Source organism: Bradysia coprophila, unplaced genomic scaffold, assembly GCF_014529535.1.
Source record: "Bradysia coprophila strain Holo2 unplaced genomic scaffold, BU_Bcop_v1 contig_297, whole genome shotgun sequence".
Taxonomy (NCBI): domain Eukaryota; kingdom Metazoa; phylum Arthropoda; class Insecta; order Diptera; family Sciaridae; genus Bradysia; species Bradysia coprophila.
The window spans coordinates 8973449-8994107 of NW_023503555.1; the positions used below are offsets into that span (position 1 = coordinate 8973449).

The 20659-nt window shown below is 35.7% G+C and overlaps 1 protein-coding gene across 1 annotated transcript in view; it reads left to right on the plus strand.

Moving 5' to 3' along the window:
- LOC119079090 (protein PFC0760c) overlaps positions 1-20659 on the plus strand; it is a 31851-nt gene continuing 11192 nt past the window's right edge. The window contains exons 1-4 of the mRNA XM_037186906.1: positions 1-384; positions 8494-8661; positions 16092-16195; positions 16280-16570. Coding sequence (XP_037042801.1) covers positions 321-384; positions 8494-8661; positions 16092-16195; positions 16280-16570 — 627 coding nt within the window. The 5' untranslated portion in view covers positions 1-320. The remainder of the gene's footprint in view (positions 385-8493; positions 8662-16091; positions 16196-16279; positions 16571-20659) is intronic.

Here is a 20659-nt window from a genome sequence, read left to right on the forward strand (position 1 = left end):
TCAACTCACTTAGTTTTAACAACAACGCGACCGACGAATAATTTAAAAGAAAAAAGTTATTTCAAGTGAACAGAAAACAAAATTATTTCACAAAAAAGAATTTGTTTTGATTTTTGGTGTTATTGTTATTGTTAAATTAGCCGCTTAACGTTTTATTTAACGATCCGCTAAGTGTTCGGCTGAACGTGTATTTTAATCGAGTTAAGTGTAGTATACTCACCTTGGGTACACAGTTTTTCCGCAATTTATACGTTCGCAATAGACTGGTGATTAAAGTGGTATTTTGAAGAGAAAGAAAAAACTACAACAAAATTGAAAATATGAAACGTTTTTCTGGATTATTCGTTGCAGTATGCCTATTCTGCGCCGTAATTGCATTTCCAAGTGAGTACAATTTATCAACTTATTATAATAATTAAAAAGCATGTCGTGTATGTGTCGCCGTATAATGAGTTATAAATAAATACGTAAACGTAATCGTAACCCGATTTTGAGTGAGCTGGAAGTGTGTGTTTATCGAGGGAACGTATGTGAAAAATGTAATATTCATGTTAATGGAACAGTTTTTCACACTGAACATTTAATTGTTATTTATGTAACGGAAGAAAAATCGTTTGAAGGCATATATGAAGGCACTAGATGTCGATTGTCAACCCGAGGCGAAACCGAGGTTGACAAGACACCGTGTACGACAACTTACCAGCATGTTGTACAACGACATTTTATAAAATACTATGACAGAATAAACTGTTTCTCAGCCAAAACACTAAAACATCCATTATATGACACAAACCATATTGACCGGCTACTTTTGTAATAATGAGAGACTGGCAGTGCAATGAAAATGTAACCGACAACAAAAATCGCTCCCATTTAGCACGTCTCAACAGGCAATGGCAAAAACATTCTCAATATAAGGAGACTAGTCTTAGCTTTACACATGGACATGTTAAGCGAATCATAAGAAAAATATCGGATTTTCTAAATAAGAAATTGTTTCATTTTTCTTATGATTCGCTTAACATGTGTAAAGCTAAGACTAGTCACCTTATATTGATAATGTTTCTGCCATTGCCTGTTGAGACGTGCTAAATGTTAGCAATTTTTGTTGTCGTTAACATTTGCATTGCACTTTAGTCTTTCAGTGTGAACAGTGGCCTGTGTTCCAGAGGTTTGTTGTTTTGTAGTATTTCGACCAAACTAACAATTGCAGATAAGATATTCTATCGTTCATTATTCGGTCTTAAAACCTCTTGTGACAATACTTTAGAGTGCAAAAAACAACTTTCTCGTATCAGTGCGAAAAAGCCTATTTTGCGCTCTAAACCTGCGTGTCATATTCTTCCTCATTATGATATCAAAAAGAGGCAAGAAACAGTTCAATTCCGTCACACAACTGCATAAAATAATTGACCGAAAGCAGAGAGTTCTTTCGTTGTTGGCATCTTTTTTTCTTTCTATTTATTATTTTGTCATGACATGACGCTTAGCAATTTAGCAATCCCCCTCCGTATTTACCGTTCTTTATGCTAAACATTCCGAGTCTAGCGTTTTACATTAACATTCACATCATTATTATTAGTGCATGTTAAATGGAATTGGCTGTGGGACTGGAGAAGTTTTATGACTTGGTCAACTTGTTGATTCCAGAAAATAATACAGATAAATGTACAAAGAAAAAAAGATGCCATGCACAACACACAAAAACACCCATGCTATATCCAGAGAGTGTGTGATTACACCATGGAGCGGGGCAAAATGGTTTCGGTCGTTGTTTATTACGATAAGTAAACTGGCACTAAAATGAAGCTTATGAGATTTTGGTTGGTCTAAGGAAAAGATTTTGTAGATTTATGTTAATGGGAGCTATCTAAACACTCTCGTTTCGTTTACATGCATGTAGAATTAACGTTGGTTCTCGTTGACTGTTCTTTAATTCGTTTGCTGGTTTTTCCTCGCTGTAAAATCGGGTAAGAATTTATACTGTAGGGGAACGAACCTAAGCGTAATCAAGACCGGATTTGTGTCGTTGGGATTATGGTACTGTTGGCTCAATTGAAATAAAAAGAGGTCTGTCATCAAACTCTTGTAAGGAATTTACTGGCTTTAAAATTCCGATTTTCTCGTTCACATTTTTCAACCGTAGACTCATCCAGCTTTAACGTGTGTGTACGTACGTTGGTAAAACCTGTCTACGGAGGTTTTAGTCATGATTCCTAAATAAGACGAGAAACAAATGCATCGGATTGACGTCAGTTTCATAAATAATTCCATCTTAAAATCTGCGGTGTGTTGTAGTCACGTACACTAATTAATAAAATCACATTATGCACACCCACACGTATATCGTGATCGTCCTTGATCTTTAAAAATCATATTTTTTTCTCCATTAAAAATCTTTATCAATATTCGCAGTCGGTTAATTGTTGGCGTCTATTGTTAGCACTGCTAATTCAACATTTACTCGATTGAGAAGATGATCATTCGGTTTTAAATTCAGACAATTTGGAGAAGAAGAAAAAAATTGTAGAGGTAAACAGTGAACAGATGTGTTGGAAAAGAACATCGGTTTGCCGTTTGTTTATGTTACAACAAATCGAATATAGGTCTCGATTCGTCGACACTGTGAAAATTTATATTCGCTGAAACACTTAATCAGAAAGGTGTTTTATCGTATAATTGTTTATTATGTCGTGCCCGTCGTGCTACAAAGAATCTAGAAAAATTCGCCAATGTGGTATGACACACTATTTTGCCGATAGTAAATACCTTTAATGACTGCAGTGTTGATTGTAGCATAAAAGTTTACTGAAAGAGATCTATTCTTTGTCTGGACAAAACTTGAAAAATCGGGGGCAGGTGAATATAATGGACTAGGCATGTTAATTGAAAAAACAAATTGTCTGATGATCAGGGCCTTGATCATGATTTTTTTCTTGCATGGATACAAACTTGCTACATTTTTACCAGCCCGATTTTTTTTATTCGAAAAAATACGGGTCCTCGATTTAAACTATTTGATTTTTCATTTTAGCATGCCTAGTGGATACGTCTGTTAACGACAACAAAGTCTAAAATAAGCATTCAGCTTGGACAAATGTCTATTTAAATATCAAAACGGATGTTAAAAATAATGAAGTACAAGATTTATTGAGTCAAAAGAGTTTTGCTACACATTAACAAAGGAAGTAGCTGATTCATTGATTCTACCGTAATGATCTCGCTTACCATTTGTAGAAGTTTTTCAGAAAACCAATTAAGAACGCAGCAGTTGGGTGAGGCGTTAGTCTTTTTGGCCGTGAGCCCATATACTACATAGATCCAATGTTATATGGCGTTTATTACCAACTATTCTTTTGGAGATACAGATCACTCGAAAGGCTGTGTTTTTCACTGATTGGCATCATCAACACTTTTGATTTTCTGTTGTTTAGTTAACTTTGTACCAGCTCCGAATTGCAAGTGACACAAACTAGCCTAACAGCTTCTAGTTCTTGTTAAGGCGCATAGAGCAACAAAAAACAAAGTGCAAAGCATTTTAATTATGACAATCATATCCTCAGCATATTGAGCTGTGTCATCATTAAACTACGAAAAAATTTAAAATTGTGCTGCTTAGAATGGAATAGTTATTTATCTATCTGTTGTGGACGGTAGGTAATTTCGCGAAGATGCCTAAAATAAACCGTCCACCGTAGATACTTACACAAATTTCAGAATAAATTCAAAATTTGAACAAAACGCATAACGAATAGACATAGCAAGGCATAAAAAGTTGAAAAGTCTAGTTTTCGTGTAAATTTTGATAATCCGAGGCGATGCCGAGGTTAATCAACACATGCAAACGTGAAATGTCAATTTAATCTCGAATTATGCAGTGGATTTTGCAATGGAAAAAGCCTTTTAGCATGAGTTAGGAAATAGTATGTTGTGTTACAAGTATTGTAATGTTGATTTTTTCAGCACTAGACCCAAGTTTTCCTTACGAGCGGAGCGAGAATTGAAATAGACAAATGCCCAAAAAATCATAATTTTCATAGTAAACAATCACTCTTCAAATTTGATTGATCACATTGCTTTGCATTTTCTAAAGCGAATGCTGCAATAACTCATACAAATTCCATAACAACACTGCTTTGAGTGTTGAAATATCACATCAGCACCCGCTGAAATAAGTCACTTTACAACACTAAAAAGAGTGCTGATAAGAGTCGTATTTCAATTCTCGGTGGCACAAATAACTATTACTTCCTTCTGAAACCTAACCAAATTTTCTTGTTTTCCCTAGGTGTGTAATAAGCCACTTTCAGCCCAACGGAAAGCAAAGGCATGTAAAAGACTAGTATATAAAAATGGATCTAGTTTCCGTGCAAAATTTTGATGATCCGAGGCGAAGCCGAGGTCAATAAACACATGAAAACATGATTTTTCCTCGAAGGCATGAAATTCAAGGAAACAGTATTTTACAGGACTAGGAATAAAAAGATGAAAAGTAGAGTTCTAGTGTGAATTTTGTTGATCCGAGGCGTAGCTAAGGTCAATCAACACACGAAACGAGTCTTTTCATTGTTATTCATAACTTTATAATGCATTTTACGTGCTAAGGCCGTCGAAAGTAGTGTTGGTAACATGAAAAGTATGGTTTTCGACGCAGGTAGCATGTAAAGTACGATTTTCAATCCGCAAGAATGTAAAACTAAATTGTCATCTAACTTGCTTGCGGCTGCGCTACGGTGTTTGAGCGAGTCAAATAAAACCATATCTCGAGTATCTCATTCTTATGATCTAACAATAAAATGCGTCGACAATTCGAAAATGCTTTTAACATTATAATAAACAACAGCACTGATGACAGTGCAACCGCTACCTAAAAATTAAAACCTGTTGCCATTGAATGTGGTTTTCGCTTATTTTCAGTGTTGCATGCGAAAGATTGTTAAAAAAAAATAATTTCAAGTAATTTGGTTGTGTGTTTAAAAAAAAAACTGTTCAAGTCAGACGAGACATGATGCGTTCAAATTATGACGACTCCCATAACTATTGCACAGATTTTTTGGTATATTAAAAAAATCCGGTAAAAAAATTGCTTAAACTGTCACAGAAGATTACACAGTCAATATTGCAACTGATTGGATAATTTTAAAATAAATTGACGAATATCACATAATGGGTTCGACTGATTGAATAGTTGAACACAATCAGAAAATAAAAACATTTCATGTTATTTTTAACCAGATTTTTTTTCCAATTATCTACTGTGGTCGGTAGCTGATGAGTCGGTAGATGTATAAAATGTTTAAAATGCGCACAATAATATCTACCGAACGTACTATATTAAGTGCATCAATAGACAAAGATATATCATAATAATGTTGTAACGTTACATACATTATACCGACTGTCTGTGTTGTTTCATTATGTGTACAATATGAGGAATTTCAGTACAATACAAAAATGTGGAATGGAATTGGTCAAAATTGTAATTTAACAATGAAGTAAAAGATAAATTTGAAACATTTATCTACAGATATGTTGTATAGTAGGTAGACCAACTGTCTGAAACATGTAGGGAATGTTGAAGTTAATATCGTCATTTTGGATTTGGCAAAGCTAATATTCTAAACGGAATTCTTCAATGAGTGAGAAATTTGTTTATCCGAACCGATAGCAAGACAAAATTGTATGACTAGTTACCTGCTATATCGATAAGAAAATCAGTCGACTTTGACCAATACTCTCTCTAGCAAATAAACTTCGTTTTGACACAGTCAAAATACCCCGTTACTTTGACAAATATGACACTGAAATGTTTAGTGATGGAGTTGCCGCGTCGCGTTCTTTTTTTAACGCACTATCGAGATCACAAAAATCACAAATATTACCGCACAACCATAAAAGGGCTTTTCAAACACAAATATTCACTTTTGGACAATGGTGATAAAAGGCAAAATACCGAAAAAGGAAACCACTTCACATACTTCATATACACTGTACGGTTTTATCACACTAATTTTCCTAACTTGTTTGCTGGAGAGGGTGTTGCTTTGACTTGTGTTGTTGTTGTTTTTTTAGCAAAAACAAACCAAGGCTGTATACTTTGGGGAGGTCACGCAGATGCAGATACGCGGGTTACACACCACGTTTCATACAAAAAATTCACCACGCCATTCAAATTCAATTTTGGTGAATTTATTTGTATGGAAAAGATGTGTTCCCGCGTATCTAATAAAATGGCGATCTGCGTGACCTCCTCAAAGTATAAATTGAAAACAAACATGTTGTAAAATTAAGTGAAGTACAAGATTTACAGTAGGGTGGTCAGTTTGACTGGAATCTTACTGGAAATTTATAATTTCGATTTTTTCCCAGTTCCCAGCGCAAGATTCCCTTAACCGACTTCCATAAACTTTTTTCCCTGATGTGTGACTGAAAACTTTCACATTTCGTGGAAATTAATGTTTTCTCTGCATCTACCTCCGTAGCAATACTTGAAAAACCGTTCCGGGACCACAAGTCTTCAAAGCAGAATTCTTTCGAGACCTTTCAAGACTGTTCTGTTTATGAAATCGCTTGCTATAAAGGGTAAATTGCCCAAAGATAACTTATCTCAGATAAGCAATTTCCACTATTTATCTTAAAATACATTGGATGATATGACTCTGTGGTTAAGTAACTAGCCTTGTATCGAAATGATCCGGCTTCGATTCCCCTGTCAGACAATTCCACATGGAATTTTTCTAGCAATTCTATCGCATTGGTAATCCTAAAGGTCCTAACTAAGTTTCCTCAGAGCGTATTTACATACTTCGAGGAGTGGTACGGAAGTCACGTTAAGCCGGTGGTCCAAACAAATCATTAATGAATATTAGTTTACTAAAAAAGAAAATGGTAAAAGTTTCACAACGCCACGAGATAAAGTTGGTCGAGTCCATGCCTTCATTACAATTCTTGTCGAATCTCTTACTTGATTAGTTGAGCAGATTATGAGCTAAACCTTTGAACATAAATCTTTCTCTTCTGTTGTTTAGACATGCTTTTTGCTATATAAGACGACTGTTGCTAGTGTTAAACACCTAATTTTGTCGTTACTGTGGATAATCGATGACATTGCAGTCCGTCTAGCTTTTAGCTTCACTCTAGACTGCACTGGCATTATTGAAATTTCTAAGAGTGTAATGAGATCAGTCAGATTAGTTCAATTAATTGCTTTGGTGAAGTCTAGCATTGTCGAACTCTGAAGGAAACAATTTTTAAATGTTGAACCGTAAATTACCTGGATTTCTCTCCCAACCACTGTAAGTCTTGGAGAAACGTTTTTTTTTTATTTCCTCGAATTTTCTTTAATATTTTCAATTTTCCTGAATTTTCTCGGAATCAACAAAATTTTTGGATTTTGATAAATTTCCTTAGATTTGAGAAAATCAAGAAAATTGAATTTATTTAGAGAAATGTTTTCGATTTTCGCGAATTTCGGAAATTTTTCTTGATTTCTACGAAGAGTGAGATCTAAAATTTTGAGTCAGTCCTCAATTACTTATATGATGGTGAGCCGACCGCAGCTACAATATTTTTAGGTCTCAGCAGATCCAAAACCCAAATTGGTGACATGATTGCCGTCTGTGAAAATTTAATGAAGCGGCAGTGATTATAAAAAAGATAAATTTCATTTATAAACCACACTACGGTTTCTGATTTAATAACCATAATACGACCCAGACCATTTATTTACGTGCTGCATATGTCCAGCAACTAATTATAACTCACAAATTCAACTCAATTGTGGTCATAATATTCAATTTCAATATTCCATAAACAACAAACCGAATATTGTACAGGAGGAAGAAACAACTACTTACAACCGGAAGCCGAAATTCATGAAATAAACATTGTAATGTCATGGCTTGTCGGTCGATGATGGTTTTTATTTGAAATGAAAAGTAAATTCAATTGGCATGATTAGGAGGAAAAATAAAACCAACAACAATCGAGAGATGAACATTTTGTTTGTATTCATAAACAATGGTGATGTGCATATTGTGTGCGCCTTTTGTGCATTTCAAAATAGAACGCAAAACAATCACAGTTATTAAATGAATTTGTACGGTAAATGAATGCGAAAACGTAAAAAGGGACCCGCACGAGGGGTGTATGTAATAATTTTGTTAATTGTTGAGGCCATATGGCTCTGCAGCCTTAATTTCCTTTGAAACAAAAAATCATGAAAAAATTTACTCGAGTTAGAGGTACAAACAGTCCCACCTGGACTAAAACCTTGAACTGTAGCCTTTACAGATAACGAAAAGAAAAGTAAGCGCAGCAATGAACACTAGCTGGGTGTTGTCTTATATAACGAAATCTATGTTAAGACAAATGAAGTACAAGATTTTGAATCAAACAAAACAAAATACTGCACCGTGACACGATTGCTCTTTACAAAATGTAAAGAATAACATGCCCTGGCGACCAATATTAATTAAAAAATTTATTTTCCAGGTTCCAATCTGGACGAAGACGCTGAGGTCATCGTTGTACCGTTAGAGGCCCAGCAAGCCACATTTAATGATCGTGGAAGTGCAGCAACTGATAATGGATCTCCATTCTTTTCATTTGCTCCATACAATCCCTTCAGATGGAATTTTGGCATTTTCGACGAATTTCACAGTGAGTTTTCTGTACTTATTCCGGTCATTTTACGAAAGTATGCACCGAAATACTAAATTATTTATTAAAGGAAAATGCGCAAAAAAAGACTGCTCACAATAATGACGCAGCCAGTAAAAAAGCGATCTTTTCTAAAATTAAATTTACAATAAATAAAAATCATCTATCCTGCTTTTCCCTAATGTGCCCAAAATACAGGCAGCGTTTCCACGTTGGATAGCGATTGAAATTCGTTGCAAAAGATAGTCCTTTGATCTAACCTCACCAGTTGCCTTTTTCATTAATGATCCCAATTTGTCCACAAATTTCTTCGTTTCAGGACCCATGCAACCTAATGTCTCGAAAGCAAGCGGAGTGAATAAATAATTTTGCTTTAATTTCATATAATGATTATGTTTATGCCTCTCCGCTCTGTCAGCAATTGACCGTGCTTTCTTTGATGAATCGGTAATATAGGATGCAGCCATTGTATCTCTCACAGTTACATCCCACAACAATGATCTACCATGACTCCATGGTATCAAAGTCACTCCATCAGGTCTTTTACCATCATCTCGTGAGATACCAGGTGGCTGTATTATGTTAGGAATACCTGCACTAGAAAAACCATGAGAGAAAATCATATTCATACTGTCATGTCTAGCGAATTTTCCTTCTGCACATTTAGCACATGATAGACCATGTAAACCATCCTTTGCAACAATCTCACCACAAACACATTTATGTTCTTCGCATAATTGAGAACCTAGTCGAAGACCAACAGCAATTCTAGAGGTGTTATTATCCAGTAACAATCCCAATTGACTCGATGGAACCACCTGCAGCCACTTTGAAGATTCTTTAGTCGATGACGCAAGTAGTCTGGCACGAGTCTTAAGATCACCAGATTCGAACATCTCATTAAATTGATGCTTGATCTTAGGTAGGTCCCAATTTCTTTGTTCTTTTCTCAATACCTCATTTTCTGGAATAAATTCAATTGGAATTTCAGAAATAAATTTTAAAATTTCTTCATCAATAATTTCTAGACCAAACTTCTGAAGTATCATGTTAGATAAATTTGATGAAGAATAAATAGAAGACAAATACGCTGGTACTGCTAGCTCCTCAACTCTTCGAACACCCAAACCCCCAAATGACAACGGAAAAGAAGCCTGATCCCACGATGAACCTTCTACTCTAGTATTCGTAATAGCTTCTAATGTTGATCGAAAAATTTCGTCAACAGCCTTAAGACTATCCGACAACAAATAAGCTTCAGAAGCACGCAACAAATAACTGAATCTACAACTACTCAAAGAAACGTTTTATAATTTGACCTTTTTTTTCAAAATTTTAAATAAAAGCAGTGGCAATATTAAGCGAAAGACTGGTACTAGTGTAGCGGTAACAGTCTTCGGACATGTGCCAGTAGTCAGACCGAGGGGTGACGCACTAAGGATTAAATGGATTTAAACCCATTTAATCCCATGTGTTTCTTGGATTAAATGTATTAAATGGATTAAATTTGAAGAAGTGCGTGACCCCCCCTCGAGTCAGACACATTTTTTTCTTTTACTCAAAAATAAGTTAATCAATAGGTGTCAGACTACTGGTGCTCTCACCATACTTTATATCATTTTTCTTATAATTCACTAAACATTTTCATGTAAATAAAGTATATCAATGTCATAATGCCCTGACAAAGTGTGGTAGTATAACTGACCTGTGTCGATACACATAAGCGATAAAATGAAATGCCTATTCAAATGGCACCAATTCGGCCATTTAGAATTTCCTTTACATTTCCCTGTTGTGCTACTATATAAGAATCACTTCCTTAACGGCATTATACCTCTCAATGTAATCTACGCATTCGGCTGGAATTTGAAACGCAAAATAAGCTTGTTTGAGTCATGTTGTAAATGAGTGTCTAGAGTATATTGAAAATGAAAACATTGCCTGAAAAATGTAAACCCTTCGTGAGGTGATGGGAGGATTCTAGTGTCTAGAATTTCGTAATGGCTTAAAACTTTCATTGGATTTTGTTGAAAGCTCTTTGAAGTTGGATCGATGCGTAAAATTGAGATTCGGAAGTGCAGTTGTCGGATACTATGAAGGCATGTGTTGATTATTCATGCTTCATCACATTCAGTTTTGAAGCTAAGATCCCCAAATTTGCTAAAGTAGCAAAATTTTAAGTAATGTCGTAACACAAGATATACCAACGTGTATTAACATTGTGGTATATAGTTGCGAAATGCAAAATTTTCGCGGACAATTTCTTGACAAACAAAAATCTTCATTTAATTTACGTTTTAACACTTGCACTGAGTTATTTCAGCGTCGACGCATTCATAATTTTCGTTTTTGTTGTCATAACACTCTATATTATATACAATAAATTCGAGCATTGTGTGCAAACAACACCCATAAAGTGCGAACTGTTTACCTGACCTACATCAAGTAAACACACTCACAGTCATTTTGGGATAAAATTGATTAATTATTCATTCAAGGTGTGCTGATTTAATATTTTGTAAGTGTTTGCAGTACGAGCATCAAGAGCATTAATGGAACGAAAACAAACCGAAACAAAAAAACTTTTTATGCCATCAAAATTACGTGGAAAAAATCAACAATTTCCGCTCTGTGCATTGCGAAAACTAAGTACGACAAACTATGGGACCGTGACCGTGACCGTGACCGTGACATATCAAGAGCTGGTGCCTGTGCACATACCCAGTAGAGTTTGAACGTTGAACCACTGACAGTGGGAGTTATCCACTTGGATCCCCCTTTTTACTCTCCGGTTCATAGTAAGCGTGCATTGTATTTTAACAAATCACGTTTACAGTGAACAGCGCTGGATCGCCACTCGAGGTATGTTGTAACTTAACCTAACAACAATCACCGTCGCTCGACAAAGTGATCGGACTAGCTACAAATTTTGTTGTAATTATCAATTTCATCGTCCAATTACCTGGGTACTCGTCACAATTATTTACCTGTACGTTCAGTTATCTGACCATTTACCTGTAGGTGCTGCTAGAGGTGTGCGCCGCCGAGTTTTCAGCCGGCGGCGCGGCTGAGCCGAGTAAATGAAGACGCCGCCGCTGATTCAAAAACTTCAGCCAGCCGCCGACCGCCGCCGATGTTTTTCGTCGGCTTGAAAATTTTTTAAATTTCATTAAATGTTAGAATTATCAGCTGCACAATCTATTAACAGATTTTAATTATTTAAAAAGCTATCACTCTCAAGACATTTCTGATTTTCTTAATAAGAGACTGTTTTTTACGTATACCTATCGGAGGTTTCATACTATGAAATTCATAGATTATGTTTTGTTCTGAAAGGGCTCTCACTTGTAGAGCTACTGCGCGATGGTCTTCCTAAAAACAATTTTTGACTACGGAAGGCAGAGGGATTCTTTTGAAAAACAGGCTACCTGGCTACCGAAATCGGACGCAATTTTCTAGTGGAATTTTGTAGTTGTACCAAGAAAGGACTTCGACCCTAGAAACCAAACCCTGTAAGAACAGTGTAAGTTCTCAGTCTTTTTCGATTGAAAACTTCAACTGCACATATTTCAGTGACGATGAATTTTAAACCCAATTCGGCTCAATAGTACATGTGATTACCATTCTAATGACACCCCAAACGACACTGTACGCTCGTGTAACCAAGGCTGTATACTTTGGGGAGGTCACACAGATCGCCATTTTATTAGATACGCTGGACCACATTTTTTCCACACAAACAAATTCACCAAAATTGAATTTGTATGACGTCGTAAATTCTTTGTATGAAATGTGGTGTGTAACCCGCGTATCTGCATCTGCATGACCTCAACAAAGTATACAGCCTTGCGTGTAACTGGTGAAATTTTTGTAAGAAAAGTGCTTCTAGGAAACAAGATCTGTCAATCAATATAACCGCGATTAAAATACTTTCGATTTCGGCACACGGACTTTCAGGAAAATCACTCCCAATGCGTTTTTGCGAATGAGAATATGAGTCTTTATAAGTAACTGATGGGAGGATATTCAGGTTCGACAAGAAAACAGAAAATGCAAAATTACTTAATTCACTCGTAGTCACTAATCACTAAAAAAAGACAATTTAAATTCCCTATTAAATGGATCGGCGCGCTGCGGCTGAGCCGAGCCGCCGATAAAAACCTGTTATGGCTGGCCGCCGCCGGAACCACTACACTCGACTAGCCGCCGCCGAGAATTTTCGCTCGGCGCACACCTCTAGGTGCTGCGATATATATACCAATCATGTATTACACCTTTACTACCTGTACATTCAGACTCGTCGGTATTTCATCATAGGACAATTTTCATGTGTTGGTGGTAATCATTCTTTTGACTTTCGTATTCTTCAAAAAAGCTTCCTCCAATAAACCATTAGGGCGTGAAAGAAGAGAGATAACATTAAAGTCAGACATACTTACGCCCTTTTACGCAACATTCGCACTTATTGGCGAGTCAAGCGAAGATTCACACCGTCAGACCACGTTCACTCAAAGCCCTCTGTTCAACTGATCCGGGTCATGGAATAATTCAGAAGCATAGAGGCAACAACGAAGCAAAGTTAGATTTGCCCTTTCACGTACCAGTCACACTCATTCATCCCGCGAGACAAAAGCTGATTCACTACTTTACGTAAAGATCGACGTCAAACCAGATTCGCCCTTTCACGTACCAGTTACACTCATTTCGCGAGACAGGAGCAGATTCACGCTCTCATAAGGTTCGAAGTCAAACCTGATTCGCCCTTTCACGTACCAGTTACACTTATTTCGCGAGACAAAATTAGATTCACCCTTTTACGTAACGTTCACACTCTGCGGCCCCTTTACAGCCCCATTCCGTGTCTAATATACTCAAAACATATTTGTACTCACATTTGTCCAACGTACATCAATTTCAGGCCAGTCTATACTTACAAATGTTTCTCAAGGATTTCTTACATTTTCATTTTCAAGGGCTCAATTACATTGTGGGCAGTGGCATTCTTCAGTTTCTTAGGGTTTTCTTTGGACTCCTTATTTCACGAGCAGGGTGGGAGAGGCGCTTTTGCATCTCTGTTTTTCACCAATTTTGTACGATCTTTTCTGCGAAAATTTTCATTCATATGCACCGCTACGTTCTTCGTTGGCTTTTTATTCACCCTCAGGCATTTGTTTTCGAACAAAATACTTTATTTTTCACAATTTTTCTGAAAAATTTTCAGAGCAAAATTTTTTTCAAATAAACTCAAATGTACACTGACACTATTACACATTTTCGTGTAATTTTTCAATTATTTTGTTGAAATGTTATTTAGCAATGTGTCCTGATGTCAAGCCTAGTTTACACAGTGTAACTATTCCAATTAAAAAATATTATTAATTGCTTGATCAAACATTGTGCGTCATTCCGTCCAACAACCAGCCAACAGGTTTAACGTTGTGACAACTAAATCACAACAATCAATTTTTTTACCTACCATTTACAACTCGAAATTCGTTCAATATTTATATTTTCGATCGAAAAAAAAATATTTTTTTCTCACAGCCAGTGAATTAATTGCGATACATTGCGACGAGACATACATGGCAGTGCTGATTAATTCTGATGACCAATTTGTAATTTAATACGAGCGATTTTTATAAATAAATCTCATGTTATTGATAGTCGGGGAGCCGACCGGATTTAAATTTCGTTAATACAGAATCTGATTGGTATATTTAAAGCCGAGGGGCATATAAACATAGAAGATGCCTTTTCACTCAAATGGAAATCTTATGATAAAAAAAACTCAAATTTGTTGAAAATCATCCTTACCATTAATTGTTTTTTTGAACATCAAAGAAAATCCTGAAAATTTGTGCAAAAAAGCATGAAATTGACAAAAAAATCTCTTCGAACCCCACAAAATCCTTTGAGGATTTTCTTTAAGAAAGTTCTTTTTCACTCAAAATACCCTCGTTTAACGATTTTCTTTTATAAATTCAATATAAAACTCAGGTCTATTAGTTTCTTGGTGAGTCCATACAGTACCAATTGATTCTGCGACACTTCGTGTATAGTATCCAAAATACAAATACAATCGCTAAACCGAACTGGTGTGCATACGTTATTTTGCATCAGCTGGTCACATACAATTCCAAATGGGACCAGCTGGTGCAAAATAACGTATGCACACCAGTTCGGTTTAGCGATTGTAATCCGACTTCGATATTTTTCGACGGCTATCTAATCTGTTATTAACAGCAACGACAAAAATGAGCAATGTGCAATGGATAATTTGATCTTTCATAGTAAAATGTGCGGTAAAGCTGATGAAGTAATAGATTTTCTTAATCTGTCGAAAATATTTCGGTCAACAGATGTAGAAGATTGCATAACAACACTGATAATAAGTTTTGACAGCTCACTAAATTAACGAAAAGATTGTCGAGATAAACCCTGTTCATTTATCTGCTTATGTTATTCTGAAGGGAAATGTCAATTTGACACACTTACGAAATTGCGTAATTTTGGTTCTATTGGTATAGGAGAGACTATTTATCCATCACAGAATAATTTATAGAATCTATTACTTCGTTTGATCTGCAAGGAACGTCAGTGAATTTTAGACATCAATTTGCTGTTCCATCCCATACGAACCAAAACTGGTCACAAGTCTTTACAGTAGACTACCACCACCGTGCGCGTCGTGTAACTATTTCCCGTATTTAGCCATGCAAGCACTTTTGTTTGTATGAGTGGACTGGCTCAAAAACAGCCGATGCAAATTTATGTCTAAATTTTACTGAGAATCATCAACTTCATCGTTTTCATTTGTACATTTTGTCATTTAAGATCAAATATCGAAAGCTTCTCGCTTACTATTGTCATTGCTGTCGATGAAACATATTTTTGAAAATGTAATAAAACCCAAGGTTCTGGAAGAACAGGTTAAGACACCTACCTACCTTCATAAGTAGGTGAAACACAAAATTTGAAAAATAGACAAATTTTGTTAAACACTCTCATTAGAGATTGTGTGAAAACTTGAAAAAAATGAAATGTTTTTGAACTAACTCTCGTAACAAGGCAGGTTGACCTGAACCTGATATTAAAGTACCTGAACCCGATTCGATCAATCTTGACTTTACCTAAAAATGTATAAAAATTTATATGAAAAGTTCAGGCTACCTGACCTGGCAGGTTTATCCTGAACAACGTTATCCACCTGTACCTGATCCAAACAAACAATCTGCGTTACTAATGGCCATAATATCACTTGAAACAATCTAAATTGAATTGCAGTCAGTGGTGGAAATATTCTATTACACACAGCGTCATCGTTGTCTTTTCTAGATTTTTTTTGTCACAAAAATCACCCCGACTAATTACCTTCGATCATATTTGTTTAATGACCAATTAATTCTGACAATATTTGCCCTTTTTCACAGATATTGTTCGTCAACTGAGGGAACGAGTGCATAATGTTTGGTCGGATACACCTGTTGACAAGTCAGATCCCAGCGTTAAATCAAACTCAACATCAAGAGTCGAAGTAAGAAATCAATTAATTATTTTGCTTTCCACCTTACACAAAAGCGCCTAAATCACACCATCCTGTTTGTTGTGCCATTTAAAGTACATAGACGGCCGTAAGGTAGTCATCAACGACACATTCTACACAAAGGAAACAGAATTCGGAACATCCGTTTACAATGTTCGTGTAATCGATTTCTTACCGGTAAATGATGAAACAACAAGAACAACTGCCACAAACAATAATGGCCAACCGAAATTCGACGTGGAAAGTGTAGACGACGACACAGACGTTAAACCAAACAACGATGATGAATTAGACAAAGGATCACCTGAGGAGCTGGACAATAGCAACAATGTAATTGATATCAATGGAGATATTGATGATGTTGAGGTAAAATCATCGGCAGAAGCTATGCCTGTTGTTTGATGATGCAAAACAGATTTTTTTTTTATTATTTTGAAACTTTAACAGCACGAACAAGCCATGACAATGAAAAACGCACATAAATTAATTGAATTAATTTTGTCATGTTTTCTACTCTGAGTTATAATTATAGATTTACGATGTACATAAATATTTTTTAATTGGAACGAGAGTGTGTGTACGTGTGGAATAATTTTTGGTTTATGCTATAGCGCTAGCTCTGCCACACTGCAACAAAATTGCATGCTTTTATTACAATTTTTCATTGATGTAAATTGTAAATTAGTTTTTGATTACGAAATTCTGTTTTCGTGTCGTTGCTGGGACTCTGGGGGATGGAAAGCGTCGCGTCAGTGGCTTTGACTATTACATAAACGTTAATGCGTAGAAGGAACACTAATTGGCGCTGGTAATAAATGTTGTAAATAATAGTCTAATATTTCAAAGACAGCATAGCATATAACTGAAATGCTTGTCGAATCTGCTACTTCATTTGTTTACATGATGCTGTCGCACTAGAGAAAGTGTTGGTTCAAAGCATTTTCAAGAAATGTATGCCAAATCTTGTACTTCATTAGTTTGAACGTACCTTTCGCTATTATAAACAACGTAAACCGTAGCTAAACGCTTTCCTTTGTCTTCATTGTCGTTAATATTGAAATGGCAATCAATCTGGATGTGTTGATGTAGAGACTGTACAGTAAAAGTCGCTCCTTTAAAATGTTAAGAACATAGAATCAGCGTCGCAGTATTGATAAATGCTACAGGGTTAACGTCGCATAACTAATTGTATTCCAACTAATTTGCGCTGGTAACATTTAAGTAGATCTAAATAAAGGCTAACCCTTTACAGACATCTAACATAAAATCAAAACACTCATCGAGTCTGCTACTTCAATTGTTCAAAGCATTTTCAAAAAATAAAGACCAAATCTTGTACTTCCTTGGTTTTAACAGACCTTTCCGTTATTCATAGATAAAATCTTTATTTAAAGATGTTCTGCTCCTATCGGAGTTGCTATTTACACAGAATACTGTATCATTCAAAACTTATTGAAAATATTCCGATTGATGTTTTTAGTTCTTCAATCACTTCATTAGTGATGTAAAATTCGCAGTGAATCTTTTAGAATTGAAATTAAAATTTCGTCCAAAGTTTATTTTTGAATTTTGATTTTAGAATGTTTGATGTAAATTTCGGAATCATTCCTCTCGCACCAAAGAATAATCCAATCACGTCCCAATGTTTGACATTCGGAAATCGTTCTTTGCATTTCCTTATCGTATTAAGATAATGCTCTCGCTTTTCTTTATTTATTTCTTCCACTTGTGATAATGTGTTTTCCCATATGATTGTCGGATCAAGAATGTAACCAATTTTTCCGTTTTTTGATATTACTACGATGTCTGTGAATCTTGAGTCGCCTTCCACTGTTGTCACTCGGTCTTCGCGTATTGTATTCCAATCTGGTTTCAATGCATTGGCAAGGATGTTACAAGCTCGGTGGTGACCATTTGTGTGTGGCAGTTCGCCTTTTTTACACTTTCCGAGTACGTGAGAAAGGGTTTCATACTCTCCGCAGTGTCTGCAGAGGACAGTACTCGAATCGTTTCGACGGTTGCTTCGAACATCGCAATTGTTTGTACACATTTTGATTTCATTGGTCCATTCGGATGATGATAAGCTAATTTTGTTCATTATGAATGTACAAACACCATCTCCGCGAACTTTTAACCCACACCATTTCTCAAATTCATTTCCTCGAAGAACTTTTCGTAGGCATTGTGCTGATGGTATTTCTGATTCGATTGTTAAATTCAGGCTTTCCATACATGTTTTCTGTTCTGTTTGGAAGTCTTGACAAAATTGTAGCACTGGATCATCAATCTTTTCGAGTCGTTGTGCAATGTTGATGTGTAGCAGATATGCTTCCCATGTTGCGCAGCGGATACCTAGACCGCGATATTTTCTCTCAGAGTTTAGCATTGAGTTTGGTGTATCTGATGGCAGGCAGATGATGTCGTATTAGAGCCGTTTGTAATGAGTGTTGGCCAAATGAACTGATTTATAATATTTAATTTCTGGTCAGGATGCAGTAGTGGTGATTTGGTTAGTGTTTCAAGATCATCTTTTAATTTTGATAGTATCTTGATTTCATCGAATACTATTTCATCTTCAAAATTCATTCCCAGATATTTTAGCTTTTCTCCAATTTTATATGTTTTGATTTGTCGTCCATCAATTAATTCCAATACATTTTCCAAATACATCTGTTTTCCATCTTCGATCACGATTGCCATACTACGTTAATGTCCAGTCCAATTCTGTGAAAATCGTTGAAGATCATCTCGACATTCTTCGTCTTCGTCTTTTTTATGGATAGGAAACTGGTGCGTCGCTTTTTCATGCCGAAAGTAATGTATAAGAAAACAGAATTCCAGTATAAAAGAACAATCAAATCATCGTCACAGTATGCCCATACGATTTTCGGCATTTGTAGACCTCGTCATTCAACTTAAGATATATTACGGGCATTTCAATGTGCCTTTATGGTGGAACCAAAAACTTTGCATCTTGTACTTCATTTGTTCTCACACTTGTACCATACCAGTTTCATCATTCATTGCGATACCATTTTCGAAAACTATTTTCATTTTACTCTTTCTTAAAACAACATTCTCTATGTTCGAAAACTGTTCGATAATGTTCCAAATGTACCAATGTTCTAGCAGACACAACATAATATTCATACCAGCCAGGTATCATGTTACTTCTCAATATACAAGCACTAGATTATTTGTTTATTTGTTTATTGATCAATAAGCCTTTCGACCAAATAACATATCAATCATTTACAAATCTTAAACAGAACTCTAAAAAAAATTCAAATTTCATATCCATTTTCCATTCCAGGCACTACCCATCTAAAACCATATTCATTCCGATGATGATGATCAAATTCTTGAACGACCTAAATCGCATTATATATACGATAGTAAGAGTGACTGCATTCAGTCTATTTGCGTAAACCACCGGTAAACTGTTTCTGTCCAAGCTAATATTTACCTTTAGATAAATGTAAATCAAATTCAAGACTTAACTTTTACGCAATCATCGTCATCATCTCTAAAATCTTTTAAACAGTTCCATCGATAAACATTCTTACTCTCTGGTGTCTCATCTCCAGATTGATAAATCGAAGGGAATGCTTTCTTCGATAAGAACTTTAAAGTGCAAAACTTTTATACCAAAGCTTTTACGACGTTCCACCCAGCATCATTCAGCTGCATAAAAACCTTTTAAAAATTTAGCGTAAAATATTGAACCATGAATTCTCCGAACGAGCATATTTCGTTTACTGCGTCAACAATCGCACTTTTTTTTCTACTTCTTTCGCCATATCGTTAAAAATCATATTCTTTTAGATGCATAATAAATTCGTCAAGCGGAGAGAAATGTTGAAGCGTTTCCACTTGTTCTATTTGGCGATTCGAGTATCTTAATTCTGCATTCAGTGGAACGAAAACGATTCTTTTGTTATACCCATCACAATCAGGCAACAGTATAACTGCGAAACTCTTAAAAGTTAATGTGCCCTTTCTCGATCCTTAGTTATGCCATGGCAGAAAAAAACAACTCTTCGTTCGATACTTCAGTAATAACTTCGTTTTGCAAATTGGACTTTATGAAACAATAAACGCTCCCAAACGAACAATAAAAAAGGAATTTGGTTTTTATTCGCTTTCCTTTCTTTTTTTCTTGGTGCGAGAGATTGTAAATTTGTTTCTTTTGAGCTTAATTTTTTTTTCTTTTTCTCGGTGGTACCAAGAGTTTCGTGAGACGTTATGGTAATTTGCTGTAATTATGTTTACATAAAATTTGTTGGTTTCCTTATTTTTGGGCACTGGAAGGACAAAATTATTTTATTATGTGATTTGCTTTGTTGAATTACTTTTGCTCGCGTTCTTAATTGATTAACTTGGAAAAATGTGCGCTTGTTAACCTTAATTTGGTAAATTTATCTGAAAATTATGAGCTTTGCGAAATGAACTTTT